The following is a 25,748-nucleotide window of genomic DNA, read 5'->3' on the forward strand; positions in this document are numbered from 1 at the left end:
ACCTTCTAGGACTAGTTTAACAACGGCAAATAAGGCCAACGCTTATGAACACAAGTTCTGCAATGATGCAGCTCTGTGCCAAGGCACTTCTGAAATGGAACGAGATTGTGCTGTTCCAGAGGCATAACACTTGCAGCTGTTTTTATGAGCTGATTTTCTGTTTGCTTAGAATTTATTGCAAGACCACAATGCTGATAAAACTCAGACCTTTCTTTGGTCTTAGCAAACCTTGGGTTTGGACAGGCAAATATTCAAATCCTATCTTAATAGCATAGCAGAAGAACATTGCTACTTCACACAAGAATGCACTGCTTTCAGTATGTAGGGAGATCACCATCTAAGAACTTCACTGATCCCTACCTTAATTTTTCATGCCTATTTCTTAATCCTCATTTCACAAGTCCTCAGAACTTTACGCAGAAAAGTTCCAAGTTCTACAAGGCATGCACAGGATAAACCATTAAGGCTCCCGTTATGGTATGTTAGATACGAATGCTATATGCAGCTACTGCCAACAAAATAGTTGTTGGCCAAGGATTTTATTTTAGCTCACACATAAAAACTAGCCAAAACAAATACAAGTAGTGGCCTCCTGTAATAAAACATGCAAAGTATATAGAGCTAAGAATACATGATATGCACCACTTCCACTGCAGTCTAAAATAAAATCTTTATTTTACGTACATTACCTATGTTCTTCTAAAAGCAGAGGAGCAGAAGTATTTAAAATAAGACTTGCGTCCTCAGTCAGGATTATTTTAGAAAGTTATATTTTCAGCCTTTATAAAATAGTTATACAAAGACTATTTGTCACAACATACTCCAAAATATAGCAGATTTAAAGCATTTACATTTTACATGATCCAACAGTGCAATATGCACTTAAATTTAAAACCAACTTCCTGATCAACAATGTGTTGTAATTAATCTAAAACATGACTTACCACTCGGTTGTTTTGGTTTGTTTGGTTTTTTTTAAACAAGTCAGTTTCTAAAAGACTAACTTTAGAGATTTTAACTTAAATCAGATTTAAGTTCCATACAGAGCAGTTAGTTACCCTGTTTATTCAGGGCTGACGTGATGATGCATTGCCAATCGTGTTGTACTTTGGAAAAACCAGTAAATATCCCTGCATACTGCAGAAAGCCAAGCCAGCTGATGCTTGTAGATCACCAGTACTGGGAGTCCCACAACCTTGGAGAGAGACCTCCTGTATCTTCTGATAAAGTTGACTCTCTAAATTAAAAATACGCCATATGAAATATGCTACGTAATAAAATAGTAAAACCATGCTAGGTGCTTGGTTAGAGTATAATATGGTTCAATAAAACAGCTATATCCCCTTGTGTTTTTCTAACGACTGCTTATCCTAAGGTAAATAAAGGCCCATCACACTTAACTCAGTGACAATAAGCCACAGGCCTTCCAACACTGTAAAAGCCCAAAGCCCAAAATACACTAGAGAACTATTCAGCTGTACTGCCACAGGACGAAAAGCAACAGTTAACCACCGCTCTCTTTACTCGTACATCAACAGGATAGACCACCTTGACTGAGTCAAACCACAACTGAAGTTAAGTTCACTTCTGTACTGATGGCAATTTTAATACCCATCAGTTCAGGTACGTGCAGGAAATTAGGCTTATGTTGCATCATCACAATAGCTAATTTCATGTTCTGTGACAATTTCGTAAGAAATTGAAGGATAAAGTATTAAAAATGTTGAGGTTTCAGAAACAGAATGAAGGGGAGAGAAGCAAACCAGCAAATAAGCTTGCAGCAAAAAACTGACAGATTGTGTACCAAGTTTCAGTCCTACCTAGAAAATGTTTGTCTTCATGTGCCAAAGCTCTGTTGTCTGGACTAGGGCAAGTCACCTTTTAATGTTTTAGCCATGGAAGCTGTATCACATTAGCCACCATAAATTATTTTGCAATGAAATTTTTCATACAGCCTTACCCAGAACAAGTATTTCAGTATTCATGCTTGTGTTATTAGCATATTCTTTTCATGAAAAGAACAATGATTTTAAAAGATCTTTGAAAACAAGTGTTACGTGAAACATGAAGTTCGTGCCTGTTTGCAGTCCCTCTTCTAGTGTGGAAGTGTAGTCACACTACCTCCACAGGTAGCACTTCAATCAAAGGGTTCAAGGGCCACAGATCATAGTTCGCAGATCCAACTGTACAGCATTTCCCTTTAAGCTCTGGCCTGCTTCAATTTCAATATAATACATTAAAAGTTATCCAATTCACGGTTCATACACTTAGCATGCCAGTGAAGAATATTTGCCCCAAGAATAGATGAGGCATGAGTTTTTACTTTAAAAATTTAAGTTGATGAAGCACTTTGGGATACCTCCAATAGCTAGGAAACATTATCAGATTTTTTTATACCATATATACTTAGTCAAGACACTCAAAGGAAAGCTTAAAATAGTAGTTTAAAGGATAGTGATACTTTTCCACTTCTCTCTTTGCAAGTCCTATTCAAGTCAGTTATTTTGGGAACAGGGCAATGGAAGTCTTACTCCACAAGGCAAATATAACAAAGTTATAGGCAGCATCTCAGTTTTTATTTAAAAATATTCTGAGTACACAAGTACCTCCTTTCTGTAGAAAGAGTCTGGGATTTTTTTTTGTTTATCTTGTAGCATTTTCAGGTAGGGAAGAAAAGAGGGGAGAAACAAGGTTGTTCATGAAACCGCAAGTAAAACATTGAAGAACAGAGTGGTTGATGAATACACTACACTACATAAAGAACAAGTCTGAAGCTGCAACTGGTCTATTCTGCTGCAATTTAAGTTTCTTGCTAGCAGCCATTAAATCTCATTTGAAGTTTTCTAGGAGATTTCAGGAAAAAGTTAGTGTTTGAGGTTCATGGGCACGTGACCATTAGCATACTCAGTACCCATGTGACTGCTGTCCGAAGAATCAGTTGGTCCTGAACTGAGATTAACTGGAGGGGGAACAAAAAAAATTCATTAGCATAAAATAGGCTGCTGAAGCTGACACAGTAAGGTGCCGCACATCTGCGCTTCTTTCATTCTATACACAGCTGACCAGATGAGAAGTGCAGTCCAGTCCAGTCAGTTTTCAGTAGGATACCACGGAGGGACGTGAAGTTCCAGCAAGACTCTCACCTGGACTGTGTTGAGGCACAGTGTTGCACACATAGAAAACAAATTATCCTACTGCCTATACTGAAAAGCACTAAAGAATCAGTTGACCACAGGCACAAGATTTGAAGATTCCAGCTTAAGTACTGCCTCTATAAAAGTCACTTGTAAAAAAGAACTTCATAGTGGCAATTAATTATGGAATGATTGGGTTTTAAAAAAAAAATCTTACTCTAAGAAAGATAAAGTTATAAGAACGCAGTTTTAACTGACAACTGTAAACCTGGTATTAAAATGTCAAGTGTACTATGCATTCTATAAATACTTTAAGATGTTTAAAAGTTAGATATCCCCAAATGCCCATTTTAGGGCTGTAAAACGTACAGTGAGACTCCTCATGTGTTAGTTCGAACTACATTTTTTCACCTCATTATTAATTAAAAAACATATGCCTATCAAAATAGAAAAAAGTGCAAAGCTTCAGAGACAACTTTATACCTTAATTTATATCCCAATCTTGCATTAAAATCGCCTGTCTCAGGCATATTCAGAGACTACATGATCCACAGAAATACCCTTGAACTGGAACACTACCCATGAAGGCAAGTCACACATCAGCACGCATTTTCTCTGTGTCCCATATGCATTTTGCATTCTATGGTTTCCCCTTTATCTAATGCTATGTTACGCGTCTATGAATAACAGTTGCCTGGGGTTTTCCGTTGTTAAGGCTGAAGATCTCCTTGATTATCAACATTTATAATATTCGCTGGATTTATTCCATTTTCTATTTGTTTCTGATGCGATGCTGCTGTGACAAACAAATGGGAAGATTCCATTGTAGAATGGTGACTGACATCTGCTTTCACTAGAACTTCATAATACAGGAGATAAAAAACTGGAGTTACTATGCCAATAATCAACATAATCACTACAGCTGTCCACCATCCTATACCCCAATCTGCTCCATAGTAAGGATCCTTGCATTTTTTAGTTTTACCATCAGTTTCAAAACATATCTGTTGGGCTGCTAAGGCAGAAACAACTTCATTAAGATTCTCTCTCTTTGTATCGTTACACTTCACTATTTCTTCTATATCTCGATCCACTTCTTTTAAGAAGTTGCCAGCAGTCTCATTAGCAGAGAATTTATCAGAAGGTGATGTTTCCTGCACTTCTGGGGAACAGTGAGCAGGCCGAAGGACTGGTCTTCCTTTTGGAGAGACATGTGTTTCGGTCAATACACTGAACTTTTTCACTGGAATTCTGATAGACCTCAGGGCAAAAAAATCTTGATCATTGATAAGATTGTTAACTCTCTTGATATCCGCAACCTAAAAATAAAAACAACAGTTTAAATAGCAAAGCCCCATTGAACTGAAACTCTTTAAGGGTACTACATCCTTGAGAAATACAGTTCTTCCCTAATGAAACAAAGGCAGGGCCTTTTTTTTTTTATAGCGATACCCATTGAAACAGTATGAAATGAGAAGAGGTCAAAGACCAAATCTGAACAATGTTAAAGCAAGAAGGTAATTACGAGGTAACATGCCTCCTCACTTCACATAAGAAGACTTAAAGTCACTTCACACGTATATATTCACTTAATGTATGTTCATCTATCAGCGGCAACTCTCTCTGTGAAAGGAATGGGACTTTACCTCAGTGTTTTCAAATGAAGGAAATTACTGTGAGTTCCTAATTGAATTTAAAACTTCTGAGCAAGGAATATTAAAAATTACAAGTTTCCAATTCATGTAGCCACAGCTGTGGTTTGGATGTTCTTTCTGCTTCTGCAGGCTATGGCAGAAACTAAGCATAACTTAAAACTGTCATCTTCCCTCATCAAGTCAGCTCTCCCCTTTCCCTACTCTTGCTCAAAATGAATCTCATTTTGCTCTCAGTAAGTTCAGATTTTAAGTCTAATGTGAAAGACTCTGCAAGGATTTAAGTGCCCTTGGAGAATTAGCAGCTTCATTCTGAGACAGTCACTCCCTCAACATGGAAGGCACAGCCACAAACCTCACCATAACAAAGTACTTAAAAAACTACTTTTTTGCAACACTTGGTAAGCATAGAGTAATTGTGCCCATTTTAAGATGCACAGTACCCGAGTTCAGATCCTTCCTGTCCTCACTGGGAGGACATCCACCTCAGGAGAAGTTACAGACAGAAAACAAGGTAGTCAGGAGACCCTTGCTGCTGTGACTGCTCCACTGACAACACAGATGTGGCCAGAAAAAGTAAGTTAGGGTGATGAGTGCCTACTGCCTGCTCTAACCTTGTAACATGAGTGTTTTGGTTCCTGTGACAGTGTATTTGTTATGTGTACCACACTGAATAAATCAGATCTGCATAAAAGACTGCCAAATGCAGCATTCACCCCAGTGATCAGTGATTCCACCACAACGCGTTATGCTTTCTGCCTAAAGCCCTGAGCTGCTCTTCCACATTCCCCATGAATTTCCAAGAAAGAACGCAACGTGGTTATCTTTTATTTCTTCTTTGAGGCCTGATCTAGTAAGCCTGCTCAAAATACCTAACTGCAGTGGGTTCTGAAGCCAAGAATCGGTTAATGAGGCTAAGGTCTGTCATGATTATGAAATAGTTATGTCAAGACTTTGGTACCTAAGCTCACGACAGGAGGCCCCTAATTCTGTTTCTGCCTGAAGAATTAGGCGACTTCTGTAAATACGGATTTTGAATTTGACCTCTTGAAAACTGCATAGTTAGCAGTCAGTCCACCAACACGCACAGCTGATTTCCTGCTAAAAAGGGATACATGCAAAGGCTTTGCCTGGATACATGCAAAGGCTAACTAACATCAGCCAAGACAGAAGCCTCTGCCTTAATTAGTACTGGCCAGCCGAAAGTACTGGGTAGGAAGGACATTCACCAGACTAATTTAAGAACTCTTAGCTAGGAGAAGTACCGAGGTCTGAGCACCAGAAGGGAACGCCTGGGTCTTGTGGGCAGAGAGCTAATGGTACAACATGCTCGTGCTGATAAATATTTAGGCAACTTAGCAGAATTTAAAAGAAAACGACAATGGGGTTTTTTTCCCACTCCCTTAATGGAATTAAGGCTCCACACAAACCCTGAAGGTGGTTCGGCAATACCCTCCTCATCACTAACTCCGACAGCAAAGACGGCGCCAGTGAAAGTGCCCACGGGTGACTCCGCACGAGTGTAACTTTCACCCTAACGCGTCCGCTTTGAGAGGCAGTGCCGCAAGCAAAACCATGCATTTGCTTCTTACGCTTACGTTAGCTTTAAGTGAAAAGGCCTGTGGAACTGGAACTCCGGCGTACTCCGCGCTGTTAAGACTAACGCTCTGCCGTCACTTTTTACTTCACGGCGTTGTCTGCACGGACGTTAACAGCCGCACGAGCCCAGCCGACCGGCGCACCGGAGCCGCTCGCCGGCAGAGCCCCGGCCCGCGGCCTCATCCCGACAGCGCGGCGCGGCCGGCCCTCGGCGGGTGCCCCCGCCCGGGAGAAGGAAGAAGCGGTACGCGCCGGGGGACTTACCGAGCAGCAATACTGAAGTGCGATCGCGTTCAGGGTGTCCCCCTCCTGGATATCCTTCGTTAGCAGGACGATATCATCCAGCCTGTCCCTCGACGCGCTCCTCCGGACCTTCTCCCTGCCCCGCGGCCGCAGCTCCGACACCTCGCCTTCCTCCTCCAGCCCCTCGCTCTCCGCGCCCGCCGCGCTCACGAAGGGGTACAGGTGACCGCTGACGGACGGCTGCGCTACGGCCGGCGGCTGCAGGCCGCAGCCGGCGCCTCTGCCGGCCATTCTCCGCGGGTGGCTCTGTGGAAGAGACCGCAGGCGTGGCGCCCTCCGCGAGGGATCCCCACACCGGCCGGCTCCCCCGCCGCCCCCGCCCAGCTCCCTCCCGGCGAGGCGACAGGCGGCCCCGCCGCTCCGCTCCGCTCCGCTCCTCCCCGGGCAGCGACCCTACCTGCCGCCGCTCCTCATGGCGACCGCAATGGCGGCCGCCCCGCCACGTCCACAGAGCGGCCCCGCCCCCAGCGCCGGCCGCGCGCCCGCCCTTAAAGGGCCCGCGCGCCTCACCCAGGTGGTGCCGCCGAGGGGGGGAGGTGGGCGAGCGTTAGCGGCGCTGCGCGGGGCTCCCGCCTCACCCCTCAGGGGCGCGGCCGCGCCTCGCCGCGCCGCGGACCCCTCGGGTGCTGCCGGGGGGGGGGTGTCCCCGGCGTGGGGTAGGCGTGCCGCGGCGCTGTGACCCGCCCCGCCGGCTGTCGCGGCCCCGGGTGAGGGAGCTCTCTGGCTGAGCTGCTCGGCGCTGGAGGCCGAGGCGGCGTGCTGGGGGAGGGCGCTGCCGGGCGGTGAGGCTCTCTCCCCTCTCTGAACCGCCCGCGCCCGACTGGGAAGGGGAGAGGAGGGCAAAACGCCACGAAGGGAGCGCTCCGCGGCCCTCGGCCCCGCGCGGGGCTGTGAGGGAACCCCCCCCTCGGCGGCAGGCCGCCCGGCCTCCGGCGGCGGGCCGTTGGCCCCGTGTGGCGGCGCACTGGGCTGCCCCGGCCTCCCGCCGCCGCAGAGGGGTGGCCCAGAGGCTCTGAGGTGGCCGAGGAAAGGCCCGAGGGAGGGGCGGCGTGTTGAGAGGAGGTGGGCAGGCGGAGTTCCGCCTGCGAGGTTTTCTTCTTAATGCGTCATTATTACTGACCTTGTTCCTGGAGAAATGGAGGCCGCTCAGGTGCGAAGCTGTCATGTGTTGGGGCCAGTAAGGTAATTCTCCAAAGAGCCCTTTTTGCCTGTAGCAGTTGGCAGCTCCTCTCCGAAGCCTGTGTACCTTTTAGTCCTGCCTGGCTCTTGCTGCGTTGCTGCTCACTCAGAAGTTGCCAGGCAGTTTCTTTTTAACCCTCCACACCTTTCGCCCCTCCTCAGGACCAGTACTGCAGAGATACAGGTATTGAGCCCGTGCCGATGTGTTTTTTCACAAGAGAGAAACCATAAATCTAAACCCCGTAGGTACTTCAGCTTTTCTTCCCCAACAGAGTCACTTTCACTGTTAACAGCAGCTGTTGTAGTTGCTGAGGCAATGGGCAGTAATAGGAAGACTTCCTAGTCTGGTAACTAGCAAGTGTAATCTAGTGTGGGGTTTCTTCTGACATGGCCTTAGAAGGAAGTTCTGATTACAGCAGGAACAAGTACAGTATTACAAAAGCTGACAGCTCTAAGGTTAGGCTGAATATGTTGGAAGAAATGATTGCATTGTTGCTGAAACAAATGCGGTTGCGAGTCTGGTTCCTCAACAGATTAATCTTAAGAAAGTAGCTTCAAATAAGGGTGTTTTTGCCTTTTGTTTTTGAGCTTTGTTATATGATGTTTTCAGACTTTCCTGAACAACCAGAGGTTAGAAATGTGTTTGGTATTAACAAAGGCAGAATTCTTTAATGACTTTAGTTCTGAAAACTAAATTACTTGAATCTCGACATAAACATAAGAGCTAACACTTGTGTAGCTCTATTGAGTGTCACACTACATGCCCACAGAATTTGAAAAAGATTGAAGCTGCATTTCCAGGCATTGTAAAATAAGCTATCAAGGTGCAGCGTGCTCTTCTGTCTCAGCTTATTTTAAAGAGTAAATAAATATGTATTTCAGTATCTACCTTAAAATAGTGCTCTATTATGGATGAGGGGTGGATCGGGTAAAATTAAAGTATTTCTAAGGCTGTCTAGGTACTCCCTAGCCAAATAGCATCAACAAGAAAAGCAATACATTTTGGCACAGCATAAGTGTTCTGTCAAGAGCGTAGAAGTTCTGTGTTGTAAGAGAAAGTTTGCATGAAAGAATATAAATATTCTCAGGTGCAGAAGTCAGCAGTAAGCATAAAATATGAGCTGGCCAGATTAGGCAGGTCTGATTGCTGCCCTTTGTGGAGAAGCATGGAAGAGTACTAATGTGTAAACAGGATTTCCTTCCAGCAGGAGGTTGGGCACAGTTAGTAGAAGCTATTTTTCTGGATTTGTTAAAATACTGCTGTAGATGCCAAGTTTAATTAGAATTCCCTCAAATCAAAGTTTCTTACAAGTCAGGAGACTATTTTAGGATCCTATTTCTAAACCATTTAGGAGCCTAACTAGGGATATTTTCTCTTCTTCAGAGTATTTTGTAGCATCTTCCCGATCAAAGCCTGCTCAGAAATAAGCCGCCTATTTTTATCATGGGTCAGATGCACAGCTTCTGCTAATTAACATAGCAGCGCTGAAGGCCTCAGATACAGCCTTACATAGAAGCCGCTATACAACAAAGACAGGTTTGGATTATCAGATTACACGACAAATGTGTGAACATACACTTGTAGGGGTCCCAGAATGTTTTTGTGTGTTTCTGGGGATGGCAAAATGCAAGTAGATTGAATCTTCCACCAACTGTATTTCCAGCAAGAGCAATATTGAAGGTGACAGAATGGAATCAACTTCCCATAAACCCTAAGTTTTCTCAGGGGATCTCAGATTGACGAAAAGTAATTATAACTTAGTTAATGAGAATTCCATCTATTAGGAGGTGTCATGCCACATCTGGCAAAGAGTATCTGCAGCACCAGCCAGTTTTGTTTTGTTTTTTAAAGGAAGCTTTCAGTAATAGAAGTGAAGCAACTGTAGTTGTCTGTAGCTGGGAAACTGATGACTCAGACCCTATTCATGCTGTTGAAAGACTGTTTTATGAGACCCGTCAGAGCTGTGGGTGGACCTGGAGAGGAGTTCGAAGGCAGACTTCATACGCAGTGATGCCTGCAGCGGTGTCTGATGATTGTCCCGTCATACACCGCTAATGGCATATCGTTTTGGAGGTTTTCTTTAATCTTTGGGTTGTGAGGCTGCAGAAAAGGGCAGGGCAGGGAATTTCACCATTTCTTTTATCTAAAGAGGTGTACCATCAGGTCAGAAAAGAACTGCTGAAGCAGCACTCTGCCTTAGAGGGGGAAAGAAAGTATTGGAGTTTGCTTTGACCCTGCTACACCCCTGTGTGTAACCATTTGTAACTAGTGACATTTTCCCATCAATAACAAAAGGGTATATTCCAAACTTGATGAACAAGACTGTAGCTGCATAGCTCCCATGAATGCTAATAGGAATACAGCCTTTCTCCATCCTCATGTAAGTTACTTTGCATATCCTAATAGTGCATTCTCAATGAGCAACAGGGTCAGTGTTAATCACTCCATGGCATTCCAAGAGCAACTGCAGGGATCTCTACCACATTCCCCTTGGTCATGTTATATCTAGTGTGGCTTGATCAGAGCTAGGAAGTTAAGTATATGCATGGGAATATTAAAAAGATCTTAAGGAATTAAAAGAAAGGAACTGTAAAGGAGATGTTCGAGGGCTGATATAACTTGTTAGTCATTTTTAATTAAAAAAAAAAAAATTCTTTCTGTCTGGAAATTACATAAATGTCATGTGCCACCACTGTTTTTGTAAGTCTTTGAGTCATTCTATGATTCGGGACCACAGGGCTAGATTTACATTTAGATAGCTAGTGCCGAGTATCTAAATGTATGTTTTAATTGCTTGAATGACATCATAAGCTATGACTCATTAAAAGATTCACACAGAAATAAATATACAGCCTTCGTCTCTGCTTCCGTGCTTGGTACTTGGAAATGGTACTAAAATTGTAGGAAACAGTAATGTCAAGGTAGATCTGCAGCTCCAGGGGAGTCCAAACGAAGTGTGAAGTTATTAAGCAGTGTCTGACTGCAAGATGTGTAAGGTGCAGTAAGAGGAGCTATTTAAGAACTATGAAAGTATGCAGGAAGCAAATAATGCTAAATCTGCAGACACTTGTAGAGTAGTCTGTTCTCCGGTGGAAATATTTGCACGTATATGTTTAACTATTAAGTATTATAATCTGGGCCTTGATCCTCAAAACTAGCAGAAACCTTTTTTAGTTAGCAAGGTTCCAACAATGTCACCCTAAAATGGTTTAAAAATGACCACAAAATTTAATTTATTAATTTAGTATTGTTACGGTTTTAATGAGAATAAATGAAAATTTATCTTTGGATTGAGACTGTTATTTCCCAATTTCATATTTCATGTATTTGCTTCCCTTTGGTTACTCGACATGAATTGGTTACTTTTTAATTAATTTTATTTAAATTTAATATGTATTCATAATAGAAATATGCTGTGTACCTTCCATAACAGCCAGTAGGGTGCATTCGTTGTTTGATACTTAGTTTTCAGAAATCTGTAAAGAACTGTGTATTTGCTTCTGATTTACATTTTACTTTGCTCAGCTCAGGTTTCCTCTGAATACAAAAATCTACCAGTGAAACCATTCAGTTACGGTAAGGACAGTATCCAAAAATGGAGTATAGACTCTTGAAAATTTATTTAAAATTATTCACAGATGGATTTTGCTATAAGATTCTGAATTCCTATTCATATACCTGTACTGATGAATAAGAGTTTCTGTAGTGTGATAAATGAAGTTCGTTTTTTTTTTAAATTGTCATAGATTCCTTACAATTTTAGCTGGATGAATCTGTAGTTAAGGCCAGGAATAGCTGTTATTTTTTGATATGTTTTCCCTGAGTAAATTAAAGAACGCTTTCAGTGTTCATCTCATTTTTTCTCTGAGGGAGTTTTTGCACTGTAGTCAAGTCTTTCCCTCCCCCCCCCCCCCCCCCCCCCCCCCCAATGAATTAAAAATTCAGAGCTTGTTAACTTTTGCTCTCTGCTTTCTCTAGCTCTCGGGTTTGGGGAATTTGATTTGTTTGCATCCTCTGTGGGTTTCAGCACTGTTCTTAAAATGTGGACACCAGAACTTTATGCAGTTTCAAATATCCACCCCATTAGTGCTACATACAAAGGTAAACGATCCCCCCACCCCCACTACTTGTCACTAATCAACTGTCCATGTATCTGAAGATCACAGTGGCTGGTTTTTTTTCCCAGTCACAGCATCACATTGGACACTTACAGTGAGCTGCTTCTCTGCTAGAGTTTCTTCAGATGAAAATGATCCAGAAGATCATTTGTAAGGTATAACCTATATTTTAGCCTTGAAGATATTCAGCAGTGTTAACATGACTTGTTTTAATGGAACCAGATTACCAGATGAGCCATATGACTGTAATACTGTCATTTCCTTTCTGCTCATATTGACATCACAAACATCTAGTTGTGATTTTTGTATTTACAGGGAGAGAGTGTTGAGGAGCCGCAGATCTATTTGTAACCCTTGTTGAACTACATAATAGAAGTATTTTCATTTGTTTATAATGAAATTTATATTTTGTTCATAATCTCTTACTGGAGAATGCTTTTTGAGATCCACCAGCTCGTTTTTAATCCATTTTACAGCATTGCACTGCTTACTAGCATTGCACTATGTCTTTACCATGCAGTGATGTGATAAAAAAGTAAGTCCTCCAACTATTCAGTTCTGTTACACCAGCAAGATTAGTTATTCAAATTTATAACCTTCAGAATTAAACCAAATTGTACTATTTGTATAAGATCACATATTTATTCCATTCATTTCTTTTACCTCCTTATGAGTGAAATCCCACATCAGCCTTTACATTACTTTGACTAGGTTTGCTTGTCAGGCTGCATTTATAATCTAAACTTCCTTTTGTATCTTTGGAATTGATTGTTATGGACATTTGAAATACAGTTATTAAACTTGTCTTGCCAACCCGGTGGTTTTCCCTTATGTCTTTAATCCTCTATAATTTATACAGTGTAATTTAAAATGTCTGCTCTCTAGTTCCCTTTTCTGTAACCTGTATACTGATTTATTTTTTATTTTGTTTCTGATTTAATTTTTACTATACTATTGCATGCTTATTCAAATTTTTTTCTTGATTGTAGAATACTGGCTTTTTGTCACGCTAGCAAACTCTTCTTCTTGATTTTGGAATTAAAAAACTTAAGGATTTTGATAGTTTTCCCCTCACAGGAAGGAGTTGAATGTTATATGGTATTTTTTAAGCATCAGGATTTCAGCTGTGGGAGCAGCTTTCTTTGGCCTCCTTGGTACTGATAATTTGCCCTTACTGGTGGCACAGCTATGTAGGTATGGTTGCATCTTCATTGATACAGACCTTTCCTCGGTTACAAGCCCACTGGCACACAAGTTTCTACTGCGGATGCTTTCTGTATTGGTACATCGCTACCTGCAGCTGCAACTGAGAAAAGCTTTCACTGGCAAACAGTCCTTTGATGTCATTCCACTGGGTGGGAAAGTGCCCTTACGCAGGCCCCGATACACCCGTGCAATCCTGCCAACTGTGCGGCTGCTTCTTCCACCCTTCTACTGTTCTTCCCACGTGAAGAGAGGCCTATAGGCGAGCGAGGGAGTTGTCTGGAATATCCTAGCATTGCTTTAATCCTTTGTTTTAAGCTCCTCACGGCTGGAATTGGGGGGGTAGGCTGAACAGCTTTTACAAAAGGGAGAGGGAATGGTAGAAGGGAGTGGGAGCAGGAGCAGAGAGACTATCTCATGGTAAAAGATCTGATTCAGAATCTTGAAAAGCTTTAATATATGAGCAGGTATGGCATTCACAGCCTGCTATATTGATAAATATTTGAACTGTGTGTTTAAGGTGCCTTCAGTTTTCACCTATAATGGCATGCAAGTGTAAATTAAACTGTTGAATTAATACTCTCTGCTCCTGATATTAGTAATAGTAATGGTACTGTAATTTTAAACATCTTGCTATGCTTTCTTTCAAATTTTCAGTACAAAGTTGATTTTAAAAAAATGAAAAATATATCATGTACTATAGCTATCTGTAATCTAGAATATTTATCAGTATAGCGCTTAAGAAATGGTTGTTTTTCATACAAAACATGCTGGTTTTTTTTTTATCTTTGTCATTTTTAGATAACTATAGCATATTTTAACAAATATGAAGCTACTTGTAAAATAAATCATCCCATTCAACTTTTTTAAGCGTTTAAAGTATGTTTACAAATGTCTAGTTTATGACATAAATAAGAGAGTGATCTAGTGGATGTAGAAACTCTTTCACGGGAGCATTTTCATGAATTTTAAAACAGATTCCCTCCACCCCTGTTTTCTTACAACTTTTGTCTTTCTATTCGATTCAGCTTCTATACGGGACAGCAGAATGTGTCAGAAACCTTTAAGTTCTTTCAATGAGTATCAGGCATGTTAATGCAAATACATTACGAGTAATCCGTCCATAAGGAGAGACAGTAACATAGCCCACACAACACCAGTAGAGTGTTTACAAGGTATTAATATGCCTACTGTGACAAGACGTATTTAATGGGAAGCAACAAGGAATTTGTTTTATTAGTTTTCCTCCACCCTCAAGTAATAAATCTTAAAAGCTTCAATATTGATTCAATGAAAATGAATGGCTGAATCGTTCTGGAGAGGCTCTGACAAGTGGACAAATGCTTCCATGGTTACATTGTGCTATGCAGTATGGTTACTGAGCTTTGTTGGTTTCCTCCCTCTGCCATTGAAGTAAAATAACAAACCACAGGGAAGCACCACACATGGTGGGCATAAACGGGAAACAACTTTAAAAGATCAAGTTAGCTGATCTTATACAGATTTTAAACAATATGGGTTTTATTGATTTATACTGTATACCCTAAACATGCATTTCAGTACTTCCTCCTTCATATATCACTTTCTCATGGAACATTTTTATTTCTTGTCTGAACCACCTCTCGCTTTCGATTTGCAGTGCCACAAATTAAAAGGCTATGTGAAAGTGTGTTTCATAGCAGTCTTACACGGGTTATGTTTTTCTAGGAATATTTTTGTATCAAGTGATATAACTGCATCAATGCGGGCTTCGGCAATACCTAGATAATGAATAACAAATCATGTATAGAACTTTCCTGTGCAGTTGTTTTAGGGTGCATTGCAGTGTAACATAATTAAGTGGTTTGATTTTCCATCTCTTTGCATCTAATGTACTCAAATTTCAGGTGTCACAGGGAAGAGGGAGCTAATAAATAGGTAACTTCATAGAAGTCAGATTTAAAAAAAGAATAATGGTATACAGTTATTTCATTAGCTTAAAAATGTTGCAGATCAAGCATTACATTAAGAAAAGGAAATCCTGAAGGCCTTAGATTTTGTTCAGGACAAAGTGTAAATGAAGCTGAAAGCAGATGTGTCGAGAGTAGTTGCATCTTTTTCCCTTGCAGACCAGCTCTGAAAGGAGTGTGTATTATCCTCTGTATTAGTAACTGTTGGGTCTTTTTTTCCCTCTACATGCTTGAGAGTCCCCAGGATTACTATCTCAGCATCAGAATGCCAAGATGTTCCAGTGCCCCTTTGTAGACACAATTTTACAGCAAGGACGGATGCCAGGATTCCGCACAGCCAGGAAAATATATTCATAAACATGGAGGATAGTTACTTCTGAGACGGAAATTCTGGCCTTAAAGCTGTCATTGGAAGCTTACATTTATTGTGGGTACTTAATTTCACATTTACTCAAGTAATCTCTCTGATCTCAAGGGGGAAAAGTAAGCAACAAATGAGTAAACACTTCAATGTTTCACTTAAAGAATTTCAGAAAAGAGAAGATTCAACTCTTAAGTAGAAAAACATAAGTTATTTGTGTTTCCAAGTAGGTTTTTTCCTCATTCAAAAGGAATCAAACAAAATACCTATCTGTGAATTGAGAAAGCAAGTGAAGTTGTATGCAGCAGCTGGAACCATTTTGCTCTTATCTTTATTAGTCTGAAATACTTTTTGAGGACTTTGGAATTAAGAGCAATCTAGATGCAAGAGATTATGGAGAGGCTTTAATATTTTTATTATGTTTTACCTTCAGAAAAATGCACTTTGAAGTGTTCTTTTTGAATTTACAGTCTAGTGCTTGACATGCTCTGAAGTTGTATGTTTTCAGTAATTTGATGGATGTCTTATGAGAAAGCTGCTGATTTGCTGCATGCTAACTACATTGTCAGTGATATGCTGCAGATGAAGAGCTGGGCACACTTGATTGGAAGAAACAAGACTGCAACTTTATTCAGCAACAGTAACTGCACAAGAGGAGCAGGCAGACAATTCTTGCCAAGTTCTCATCTTGCTGTTTCTCCATGTGACCTACAAGCCAGTAAGTATCCGCTGTGGTTTGAAAGGAGCCACTGAACACTGTAAGACCAAACCATCTCTTCAGAGATGGCATTCTTTTTGTGTCATTATAATGACACAAAATGACAGAAGTTGTGTCAAAACTGCATGCTGAAGCTTGATCAACCAAATCTGAGATGCAGGAAGTTGAAACAAGGAAGTTATTTTCTCATTAATTTGTTCATTTTTTTAAACTGGAACGTATTTAAATTAACATATTCTAAAAGGCATCTCATTTTTTGTGAAAGTCTTGTCAGGTGTGTAGCTAAGTTCAGTAATAAAAAGGTTATGATTATATGAATAGCATTTCTGCTGTATTGTATATTAAAATATAGCGACCGCCCATGAGCAGATGCCAGGGAACATTTAGTTTTTTCCAGTAAATAATAATAGTTCAATTTTTTCAGTTAAAAGCTCCTGTTAAATATTAACATCGGCGTGCTTTATCAGTATACAAGTAAGGAGCTGTACCATAGAAAGGTTAACCTTTGCCAAGCTGATGATGGGAAGCATAAACAAATTAATGTTTGTCCATTGAAAAAGAGCACAATCTGCTTGGAAGTCCTCATTTTTCAGTTTCTCTGAAAAATAGAGGATCAAAACCTGAAGTTATTTACATACGTCTGCACATCAACCAGTCTGGCATAAACCACTGGGTCAGAAGCATAATACTCCAATTTTGTCATTCAGTCTTCTCAGTTTATTGGTACTGTTTGTATTTGTCTGCTTAGTGCTCTTTCTTACACGTGTTTGTTTATTTATCAGGAAACTGCAGCAAAGTCAAGATTTTAATATTAAAGCATTCTCAGCCCGTCAGGAAGGATGTGGAGCAGTTCAGGAAGGAGAGCAGTGCAAGTGCCTGGTACTACTGAAGAGGCATCAGGTGATACCTGGCAGTGGTTGTGCATTTCTTCGGCGTGGGGTAGCTGGATAGGAGTCTGCAGAGAGTGCAGCTAGATGGCAACAGGAAAGTGATCAGAAACCCCATTTCACATTTTGAAGAATGGACAACACAAGACTGATCATAAGGTGCTACGGGATAGTGATCAGAAGCCTGGTAATACAGACTAGTCAGGCTCTGAGGTGAACACACCTCTTTGGTATGAGTCTTGGGCAGTTCTGCCCTCTTTCGAAGCATGACTTTTAGCATAGTTCCCTGATGACCATGCTACCAAAGTCATGTTCTGTAGTTCTGGCTGCTGTTTCTTTCAACACTGCCAGTTAGACCTGCTCTCCAGTGTGAATCACATTGAGAAGAAGTAATAAGAAGGAACACAGGGACTGCATCCTAGACATCAGCCAAGCAAACAATTATCTATACGGAATCAAATATCAAACTAGAGCTGCACAGGGAAGAATAGAAGTGCTTGTGGTGGTCTATAATGTTCTTTAAAATGGTCTGTCTTAGAGAAATGCTCACCACCATGGACCATCATTCAAAGAAAATCCACTCTTTAAAAAAAACAAAACAAAACAAAAAACCCACACCAAAACCAAGTGAATTTCTTGCAAGAAAATCATCTGTATCTTGTCAATATCTTGCTTTCTAATATTAGTCGATTAAGATTGCAATACCTGATTGCAAACCAAATGGCCTTCATATTCATACAACACAAAAAATCTTTCTTAATAGAAACAAAAATGTAAACAAGAAGAGAAAATACTCTCTTCTGAAGCCCTTTGTTTGGATTTTTTGCTTCTTGCTCCCTTAAGTCCTGTGTTCCTTCTCAGGGATTTGTTTCTTCTTCTAACTCCCTGTTCTCTGGTCTTTCCTTTCAGATGATGCCAATAAAGGGAAAAGGCAAGATTTCAAAACAAACAAACAAACTGGAGTCCATTGATTCTCTTGCTGCTGCTTTCAATATTGGTTTACCGGCAGCAGAGCCATTTTTAACTTGCAGAGTTTTAATGAATTCAAAACAAAAGAAATCCAAACAAACAAAGAATTGAGGGGTGTACTTAGTACACCTTATTTACTGCTTTTATTGGAAAGAGAAGTTAAGGCTGACCTGGAGGCATAGTTCTGTGCAATACCAGATCTAGTGTAGGTCCAATATCAGGCCTGATTGTTTATCCCTGACATTTGTAAGGGGTGAGAGTGCTGTGTGGGCAGCATGCTGAGTTGTTAAAAGTGCGTATGGAGTGTCTCATGTCAATCGTCAAAAACCTTCCAGCTGCTTGAGGACCACCACTGACAAAATCCCATGGGAGCTCTGTCTCACCCTCGTGTGTAACGAAGGGAAGCATAGGTCTTGGAGTGGTATGATGAAAATGAAAAAAAGTAATCGGGAAGTTCTCAGGGATCAGGGGGAAAGGTGGAGTACTGCATGTAGAGTGGGAGAGAGTAGCAAAAGCCACGGGCATTTTGGATCTGAATGCAGTGTTGTTGGAAGACTCCATGAACGTAGCCGTATGAATTAGCAAGCCCAAGTCTGAGTTCTCACTCTTCCTTTGTTCTCTGGCTCAGTAACTAGCAACAGTTAATGTGCTCAAGTCTGCCGTAGTTGAGAACTGATGGCTATTAAGGCAGCCCCTCTGATACTGAGCAGCTTGATGTTGATGGGAGCCAAACTTCACGTTGTCCTTTTGTCATCCAGTTTCTGTAGGAAGTAGTTTATATAAGCTGAAACAACATTACAGAATAAAAGATAAAAAAAATCTTATACCTCAAGTATCCTTTCCACCTGTTGATCCAGAGTGGAAAAACAATATGGGATCTAGATTGTGAGGCTGATATAGGAAAATAATAATGGTATGGTATTAAAAAACATACTACTTACCTCTCATGCTCATGCACTAAGTTCTGTCTAATGCAAAATTCAGCAGCTAATAGTATGGGCCCTTGAAGGACTACTTCTTGCTCTCTTTTCAGTACAGAAAAACTGGAGCTGGTGCATGGGAATACATAATAAAGTATTGATCAAAAAATATGTTCATAAATAAACCCAGGTGGACTACTGCAGGAAGTGATCAGACGTATAACACAGATTGTCATACACATCTACCTGAATACGCACAGCACAGCTTTTTAGAAGAAAAAAGTACACTTGTGTTTTTTAAGAAAAGAGATATTTTATTATAATGTTTGGTGAATCATTCCAGTGAATTGTTTCCTTCGCTCTTAGGAACCGGAGTTTATTCTGATTATTAATGTCTACTTTTGCGTCTGCATATTAGATCATCTATGCCTTTATCTGTTGTACTGCAGATTTTTATTTATCAACGTTCATTTTCTCTGTAGCTGTATACAGAGTAAATCCAGAGATCCATCTTACCTAACATTGACCTAATGTCATTATCCAAAAGTTAGGTGGTAGCCTAAGACAGTCATTTAGACTTCCTCAGCCAGAGGAAGTCAGAGGAGAGAAATAAGCAGCTCTTGGAGGTAGTTCATCCCATCCTACTAAGTGACTAGGTTAGACTATATGGCTGATGTCAGGTGGAATGCTTTCTACTTTGAAGCATTGCTTTTTACTTTTATAAGCAAGATACTTCTTGAGATCTTTGAGTCTTTTACTAAGTAATTTTTCAAAGCTTCCATAATTCTTTAGCATCTTCTTTGCCTTTTCCTGTTTGTTTACATTATTCCTGAATTGTGAACACCATAACTCTGCACAGTATTGATGTAGTGACCATGCTAATACTGTCAGAAGGCAGTCTTCTAGATCCTGTCATTTTTTTGTCCCTAATACTTCTGCGCTGTATTCCTTCCTTCTATATGCAAAGATTATGTTAGCCTTAGAAGAATCAGTACTTCCTTTCTCTGCGATTTCTATCACTGTGATTGCTTTTTCCATATGCTCCAAATAAATTAAAAACAAAGTAAAGGAAGCTCATTTGAAATGCATGACTTCTCAGTGAACTATGGCACAGGTAAAAATCATTCATTCAGGGCAGCATCGTATTTTGCTTTTAACATTTCCCTCCTTTCTTTCCTTAAATGTGCTGTCTGTGAAATAAAGCTGTGGGTATTCATATCTAAAATTAGGCTAGAGTTATATTTGGATTTATTTCTAAATATTTATATGCTAATATGTATTAAAACAGGCATTTACAATAGGTTCTGTGTATTCAATGCTAATAAGCAATAGGAGATTTTTAAAAATGCATGTCAAGTTTCACATTAGATGCATGTTGGTTGTTACATTGCTTTTGCACCGAGTTCTGTCAGAAGCATGATTTTTTGAGCTACATAGGAGTACTGTTTTGACAGAGCAGCCTGAGGACTTGGGACAAAGAAAAATGGCACGATCCAGCAAGCTCAAGGTATCTGGTATGTGGTTGTGTGCTGTTGTAGACTAGGAATGTGTTGGCAGTTGGATTTCCTTGGAGTTGGAATCGATGCTTTTAAAAAAATTTTATAGAATGGTTTCAATTCATATGAGAGATGCAGGGAGTGTGGGAGTGTTAATGGTTCTAACTGGATTCAGCTACATGAAATTGTGATGATGATGCTGCATTCATCTGCAATAGCATTTCCACTTTTTAAGATCTAGTAGCTATCTCGCAGGTTCTGGAAATATCGTGAAGACTGTGTAAATGGGACTAAGTGAAATTCCATCAAAATTCAGTATTTTCTGTGTTTTGGGGCTTAGATCAACATTTGTTGGATAAGTAGGAATTTTGACACTTGTTTACCATTAATTGGGAGAATTGGGGAGTTTGGGGGCCAACACTGGCAGGATCCGAGTGCTGCCTTTGTGTCTTTGTATCTCTGCTGTGGCTCAGGATTTGCTTGGAACGGTGGTGACCATAAAATGTGAATTTGGTATTAGTTAGAGAAAGTACTGAGTCCAGAATGCTTGATCTAGGATTGGAAATTGTTTCTCCCTGCTGAGGACTGCATAGCTGTGAATTAAGATGAGCTGCATGTCCTGGTGCAGCCAAAGAGCTGAATCCAAAATCTGTCATAATCCAGTAATAAAACCTGCCAGGTTTGCTGCCTCCAGTAATAAAACAGTGCAGTCCTAGCTAAGCGGAAGAAAGCCGAGGCAGTGACTGGAGGGGCTAGCTCTATCACAGCTACAGCAGTGCAGGGGCAATTGCTGGGGTTTGAAAAAATTTTGTCCTCTTCCATCCCACCCCCTTTTATCTCCACAGCAGTGGGAAGGCAGCAGGAGTCAGGAGAGGGAGGAGAGTGCTGAACGCTGCGCAGAGTGGAGGGAGGAGTAGGAGAGGGGAATGCATAATGCGTGAGTGACAGAGAGCGTGCAGGCGGCTGGCTGAGTCCAGAAGACGCGGATGTCCATGTCCCCGGGTCTAGGTAGGTTTGTCGTCTCTCTGTTTGAGGTGGTAGTTGCTTTGGAAGCATCCTGTATCAGCTGCAGAGGTGTTCACTGTCCAGCTGAGGGTCCTGCCAGCAGCACCTGTTGCAGCAGGGACAGGGTTTAACCAGCGGCAGACAGCAAGCGTGTCGCTCACCCGTGAGTGGCTGCTGGATAGTAAGAGTCTGCTAAGGTTTCTGTTGTTCCAGCAGCTCCTCTTTCTGATCTGCAGAGCAAGGCAGGTGGAGACAATAGTCTTTCCAGTGGAAAATCCTATTTTCAGGCGATCATATCAGGATGAAACTCAGTCTGAAGCATCCTAGTTGGCAATTTTTAACTCTCAAAAATGCACAAAACTTTAATTTGACTATTTAAATTAGGTGAACATAAAAGAAGTGGAGGAGCTGCGTATGCATTGTGTATTGCAAAAGAGTGAGTTAAAAGTAAGAATTTTTCAAATCATCAGATAAGGAATGAGTTTAAACAGGTTAATAATTAAAATATGACATGTAAGTGATTACAATTGGAAATACCGCTCGTCCTTCTTGCTTTTGATATGCTGATTCTCTGTAAGACATTGCATAATTCACTCTGGCTAGCCCGGATAAAGTTAAGATCAAATGTGTACAGAACTGCTTGCCAAACATCAATCATTGTTTTTTAATGAGTCTATAATTGCTTTATAGTGCAGATGTGAAATAACATGTGATTTTTAAAAAAATCTTATTCATTAATAGAAGCCGAAAATGTTTTTTCTGATAATACTTCACACACATCTTCTACAGTGAGTCTTTCAGTTAAATACTAAGCATTTTGAGAATCTGCCGTGAGGGCAGTTTAATAACTGAAGGTAGAATGTGATATATTTAGACTGTCTGTCCCTTAAGCCTAAAACAAGCTTTCTCCTACTAAATGTATTCAGTGTTTCCATGTGGAAAGGAGAACCAGACTCCTGAGGAAATAAAATAATTTGTGGCATATTAGGCTTAGAATTGAAATGGCCAAATATTTGATAATGTAAAAGCTAACGTACTTCAAGGGTGTACAATTTTTAATTTCTAATTTGTTGTTATAATTAATATGTATGTTGTTACTGATTTCTACCATACAGTTTTGTGCTTTACTAGCTTTCTAATACACTTTTGTGTTTTAATAGCTTTACATGAAGAAATCAATGGTATTTACTAAATTTGCATCTGAGTGAACTAATCAACATCGATAATGGGAGCACATGCTTATTAGCTTGTAATTGTGGTCTGTGTCCTGGTCACATGGAAATCAATGGGAAAAATGATACTTGCATTTGTGAGAACTAGTGTTGGGCAGTTTATTTGTGATGTCAGCATTTTTAAGGCTGAAAAATAATACTGGGTGAGTTTAAGGAGTTGATACTAGTGAGTGAGATTGATACTTATGCATTCAAACCTACAATGCAATACTTCCCTTGGAAATTGTTGTGAGCTTTATTTAAATGAAATTTTCGGAATCGGGTCTAAATCGTAACCGGTTATTAAAAACTAATATACATGGAATTTTGTTATTTAAACTTACTGTCTTCCAGGAGCTTTTTATTTGCTTTTGGAATTCCATTAAAAAAAAAAGAGTGCTTAAGTCTGCAAGTGCTTACACGCATATTTTACTTAATGTGAATATGATGACTGAGACTGAACTATTGGAAAAGCTATGAAAGCATATACCGTTAGTGTATAGCACTAAAGCAGAATACCACTACAGAGGTCTGTAAGGACTTCAGTCATGGGCTACAAACAATTTATGGCAATTTGGGAGAAAAATATTGATGACACACAAATCACCTTTGATATTGTTACACAACTACCATAGTTGTTCAGAATTACAACATGGTAATGGTGAGGTGATTATTAATTATTGTATTTCTGAAAGTATGTAGCAATGGTCTATAAGCTTAACAAAACTTTAATTTTAGAATGTTTCATTGAAAACTTGATGGAAAAGTATGTCCTTGCATCACACTTTGAAGAAAGGGAGGATTAAAATTTGTCTCAACTACATCTGAAGTTTTTTAGCCTAAGGTGTTTTTGAAAGCATCAAAACAGTAAACTGTATGTCCGACTCTTGCTATTATTTGAGATAGGGTGTCTGATGCAATTTACCTTCATTTTATTGCTGGATAACCCTGCTCTCTGATTTTTTTTTTTTTTTTCTTTCTTGGCCAGCCTCTTCCAGTGTGTTTTTGGTATTGGGTCAAGTTAGTTGTTCACTAAGAAATACAAAAATGTAGGTAAGTGAGGGAAAATACAAAGGATATGCTGAAATTCTTTGCTCAGGGAGTATTAGGCCTTGACCTCCTAAAGATAAAATCACTTACATAACTATTTTTACATGGGTAATCCTATTGATTAGTTTTTACTCCTTTGTAGAAATTGTACTTGCGTTTCAGCTCTACAAGACTGGCCGATTTAAGTATAGTCACTGTTGTATATAACGGTGAATACAACACTTTTCCTCACTAGAAATAAGCATACGTAGTATCTGAATACTTCTTTCAATGTGTATTAAGTCTCAGATGCTATATAACATCTCCATCATTAAATCAAAGCTTACAGAACCATTGCTGTCGATTGTAGGCATTTGTTGTAGCTCCAGAAATTCAAGAATTATGTCTAACTAATAGTAGCTATATTACTGTTTCCTAGAAAAAAAAGATTGACAGGAGGAATCAATGCTAGAGGCCATTTATCTTATTCCAGGTGGACCCACTGTAATTTTTTTTTACTCTGAAAAAAGTTACTGAATCACAAATGATACTATTTCTGCAAAGCCTCACTTGCCTAAGTCACTCTTTGAGTGAATAATCTCACTGGAAAATACTTTGTGTCAATAAACATTTTCAAGATTGAGTTTACTCCATACATGAGGACGTGTGGCTGTTTACAGAAAGAATTTGGAACCCGGGAGTCCTGAAATACGCTTAAAATATGAAAAACATTGTTTCATAGATTGGTTTATGAATATTTCCTATAAAACTAGTTAAAGTTGTTTAAATTCCTTTTACTGAAATAATCTTTGCTATTAAGATAAAGTTGTACTTATTTAAACAGGCTTATTTGACAGGCTAAATTTCTCTGGCAAAATTAAACAACAGAGAAGATGCTTTCCATGTTCATCACAGCTTTTGTATTTGCGGATTTTTTAGCAAGTTGAAGACAGAATTTCCTCTAGAATGTTACACCAATATCTTTTTCTATACTAAGAGATTTTTGTTTGGTTATCTCATTTTGTATCTAGTATAGATTTATTAGTTAGAGTACAGTTACGATTCTCATTTTCAGATGGCAAAAGAAACTTCCTTCTCCTCAGTCACTTGTCCTGGACTGGTCCAGTATGTTACTGCTCTGAATTGTTTCAAGCTTTGCTTCATTAAGGATTTAACATGGCCTTAATTCAGCCATCTGTTGTGGGTTTGGCAGACCAACAGATCTGAGGTATTGGTCAGAGCTTTAGAAATTTCCCACATTTTTAAAGGTTAGGAAAAGAGCTACCTTTATGAATAGATTTTGAATAACTCTCAGCAAGACAATGGTGCAGAAGTGGGGTAAAAAATGCATGTCATTCTCTGAAGCACAGGGTTCCCTGTCTGCCTTTAGCTTTGCTGAAAGGCAATTAGCATTTCAACCAGCCAATTTGGTTACATGCAATGAAGTACTTGGGTTTGTAATTTGCTGCTCTCGGCTTGGTGCTGTTGAGAACTAGCTCTGTGTAATCCTCTCAAAGCACCTTTCTTTCCAGCATAGTTATTGTTGCTGGTCTTAAATAACTAATCAACAAAGACATTTCCTTGTCTTGAACTACAGGGTGCCTTAGGAGAACGAAAAGAAATACCCAGTTAATAAGGGAATGATTATAATTATTCAATAGTGATTATTAAATTGTGACATAGGTTAAAAGGTTTAGAAAGCCAAGGAAAGCACAATACATGATAAAGGTAGTGTGAGAAGTCTTTGAACCCAAACAAATTTTGCTAGGGGAGTTCTCTTCGCCACATAAATACTTTATCATGTGTTTTATTTAAAAACGGATTGCCCAGATTTAAGAGATTAATTCACAGTATAGATTAGAGTGAGGGCCCCATGCTAATCATCTTCTCAAAAATGATACAAATGTATTTTTACTTCTACAGAAAGAAGTCTTTGGGGGGACTTTGTAAAATACAGATCTGTAATAAAACCAACATTCTTTGCTGCAATCTAATAAAAAATGAATACATTTAA

The 25,748-nt window shown here is 40.0% G+C and overlaps 2 protein-coding genes across 2 annotated transcripts in view; one reads left to right on the top strand and one right to left on the bottom strand.

The window, feature by feature from the left end:
* Nucleotides 1–651: 651 nt before the first annotated feature.
* LYSMD3 (LysM domain containing 3) lies at nt 652–7,143 on the bottom strand. Its single transcript, XM_076362537.1, has 3 exons — nt 7,086–7,143; nt 6,650–6,934; nt 652–4,453 (listed from the first exon to the last, which is right to left on the bottom strand). Exons 2-3 carry the CDS (start codon nt 6,917–6,919, stop codon nt 3,845–3,847), a joined length of 879 nt encoding a protein of 292 aa, XP_076218652.1. The 5' UTR covers nt 6,920–6,934; nt 7,086–7,143; the 3' UTR covers nt 652–3,844.
* Nucleotides 7,144–21,439: 14,296 nt separating this feature from the next.
* ADGRV1 (adhesion G protein-coupled receptor V1) overlaps nt 21,440–25,748 on the top strand; it is a 302,215-nt gene continuing 297,906 nt past the window's right edge. The window contains exon 1 of the mRNA XM_076361800.1: nt 21,440–21,497. Coding sequence (XP_076217915.1) covers nt 21,476–21,497 — 22 coding nt within the window. The 5' untranslated portion in view covers nt 21,440–21,475. The remainder of the gene's footprint in view (nt 21,498–25,748) is intronic.

The sequence above is a fragment of the Aptenodytes patagonicus genome, chromosome Z, assembly GCF_965638725.1.
Source record: "Aptenodytes patagonicus chromosome Z, bAptPat1.pri.cur, whole genome shotgun sequence".
Classification (NCBI taxonomy): domain Eukaryota; kingdom Metazoa; phylum Chordata; class Aves; order Sphenisciformes; family Spheniscidae; genus Aptenodytes; species Aptenodytes patagonicus.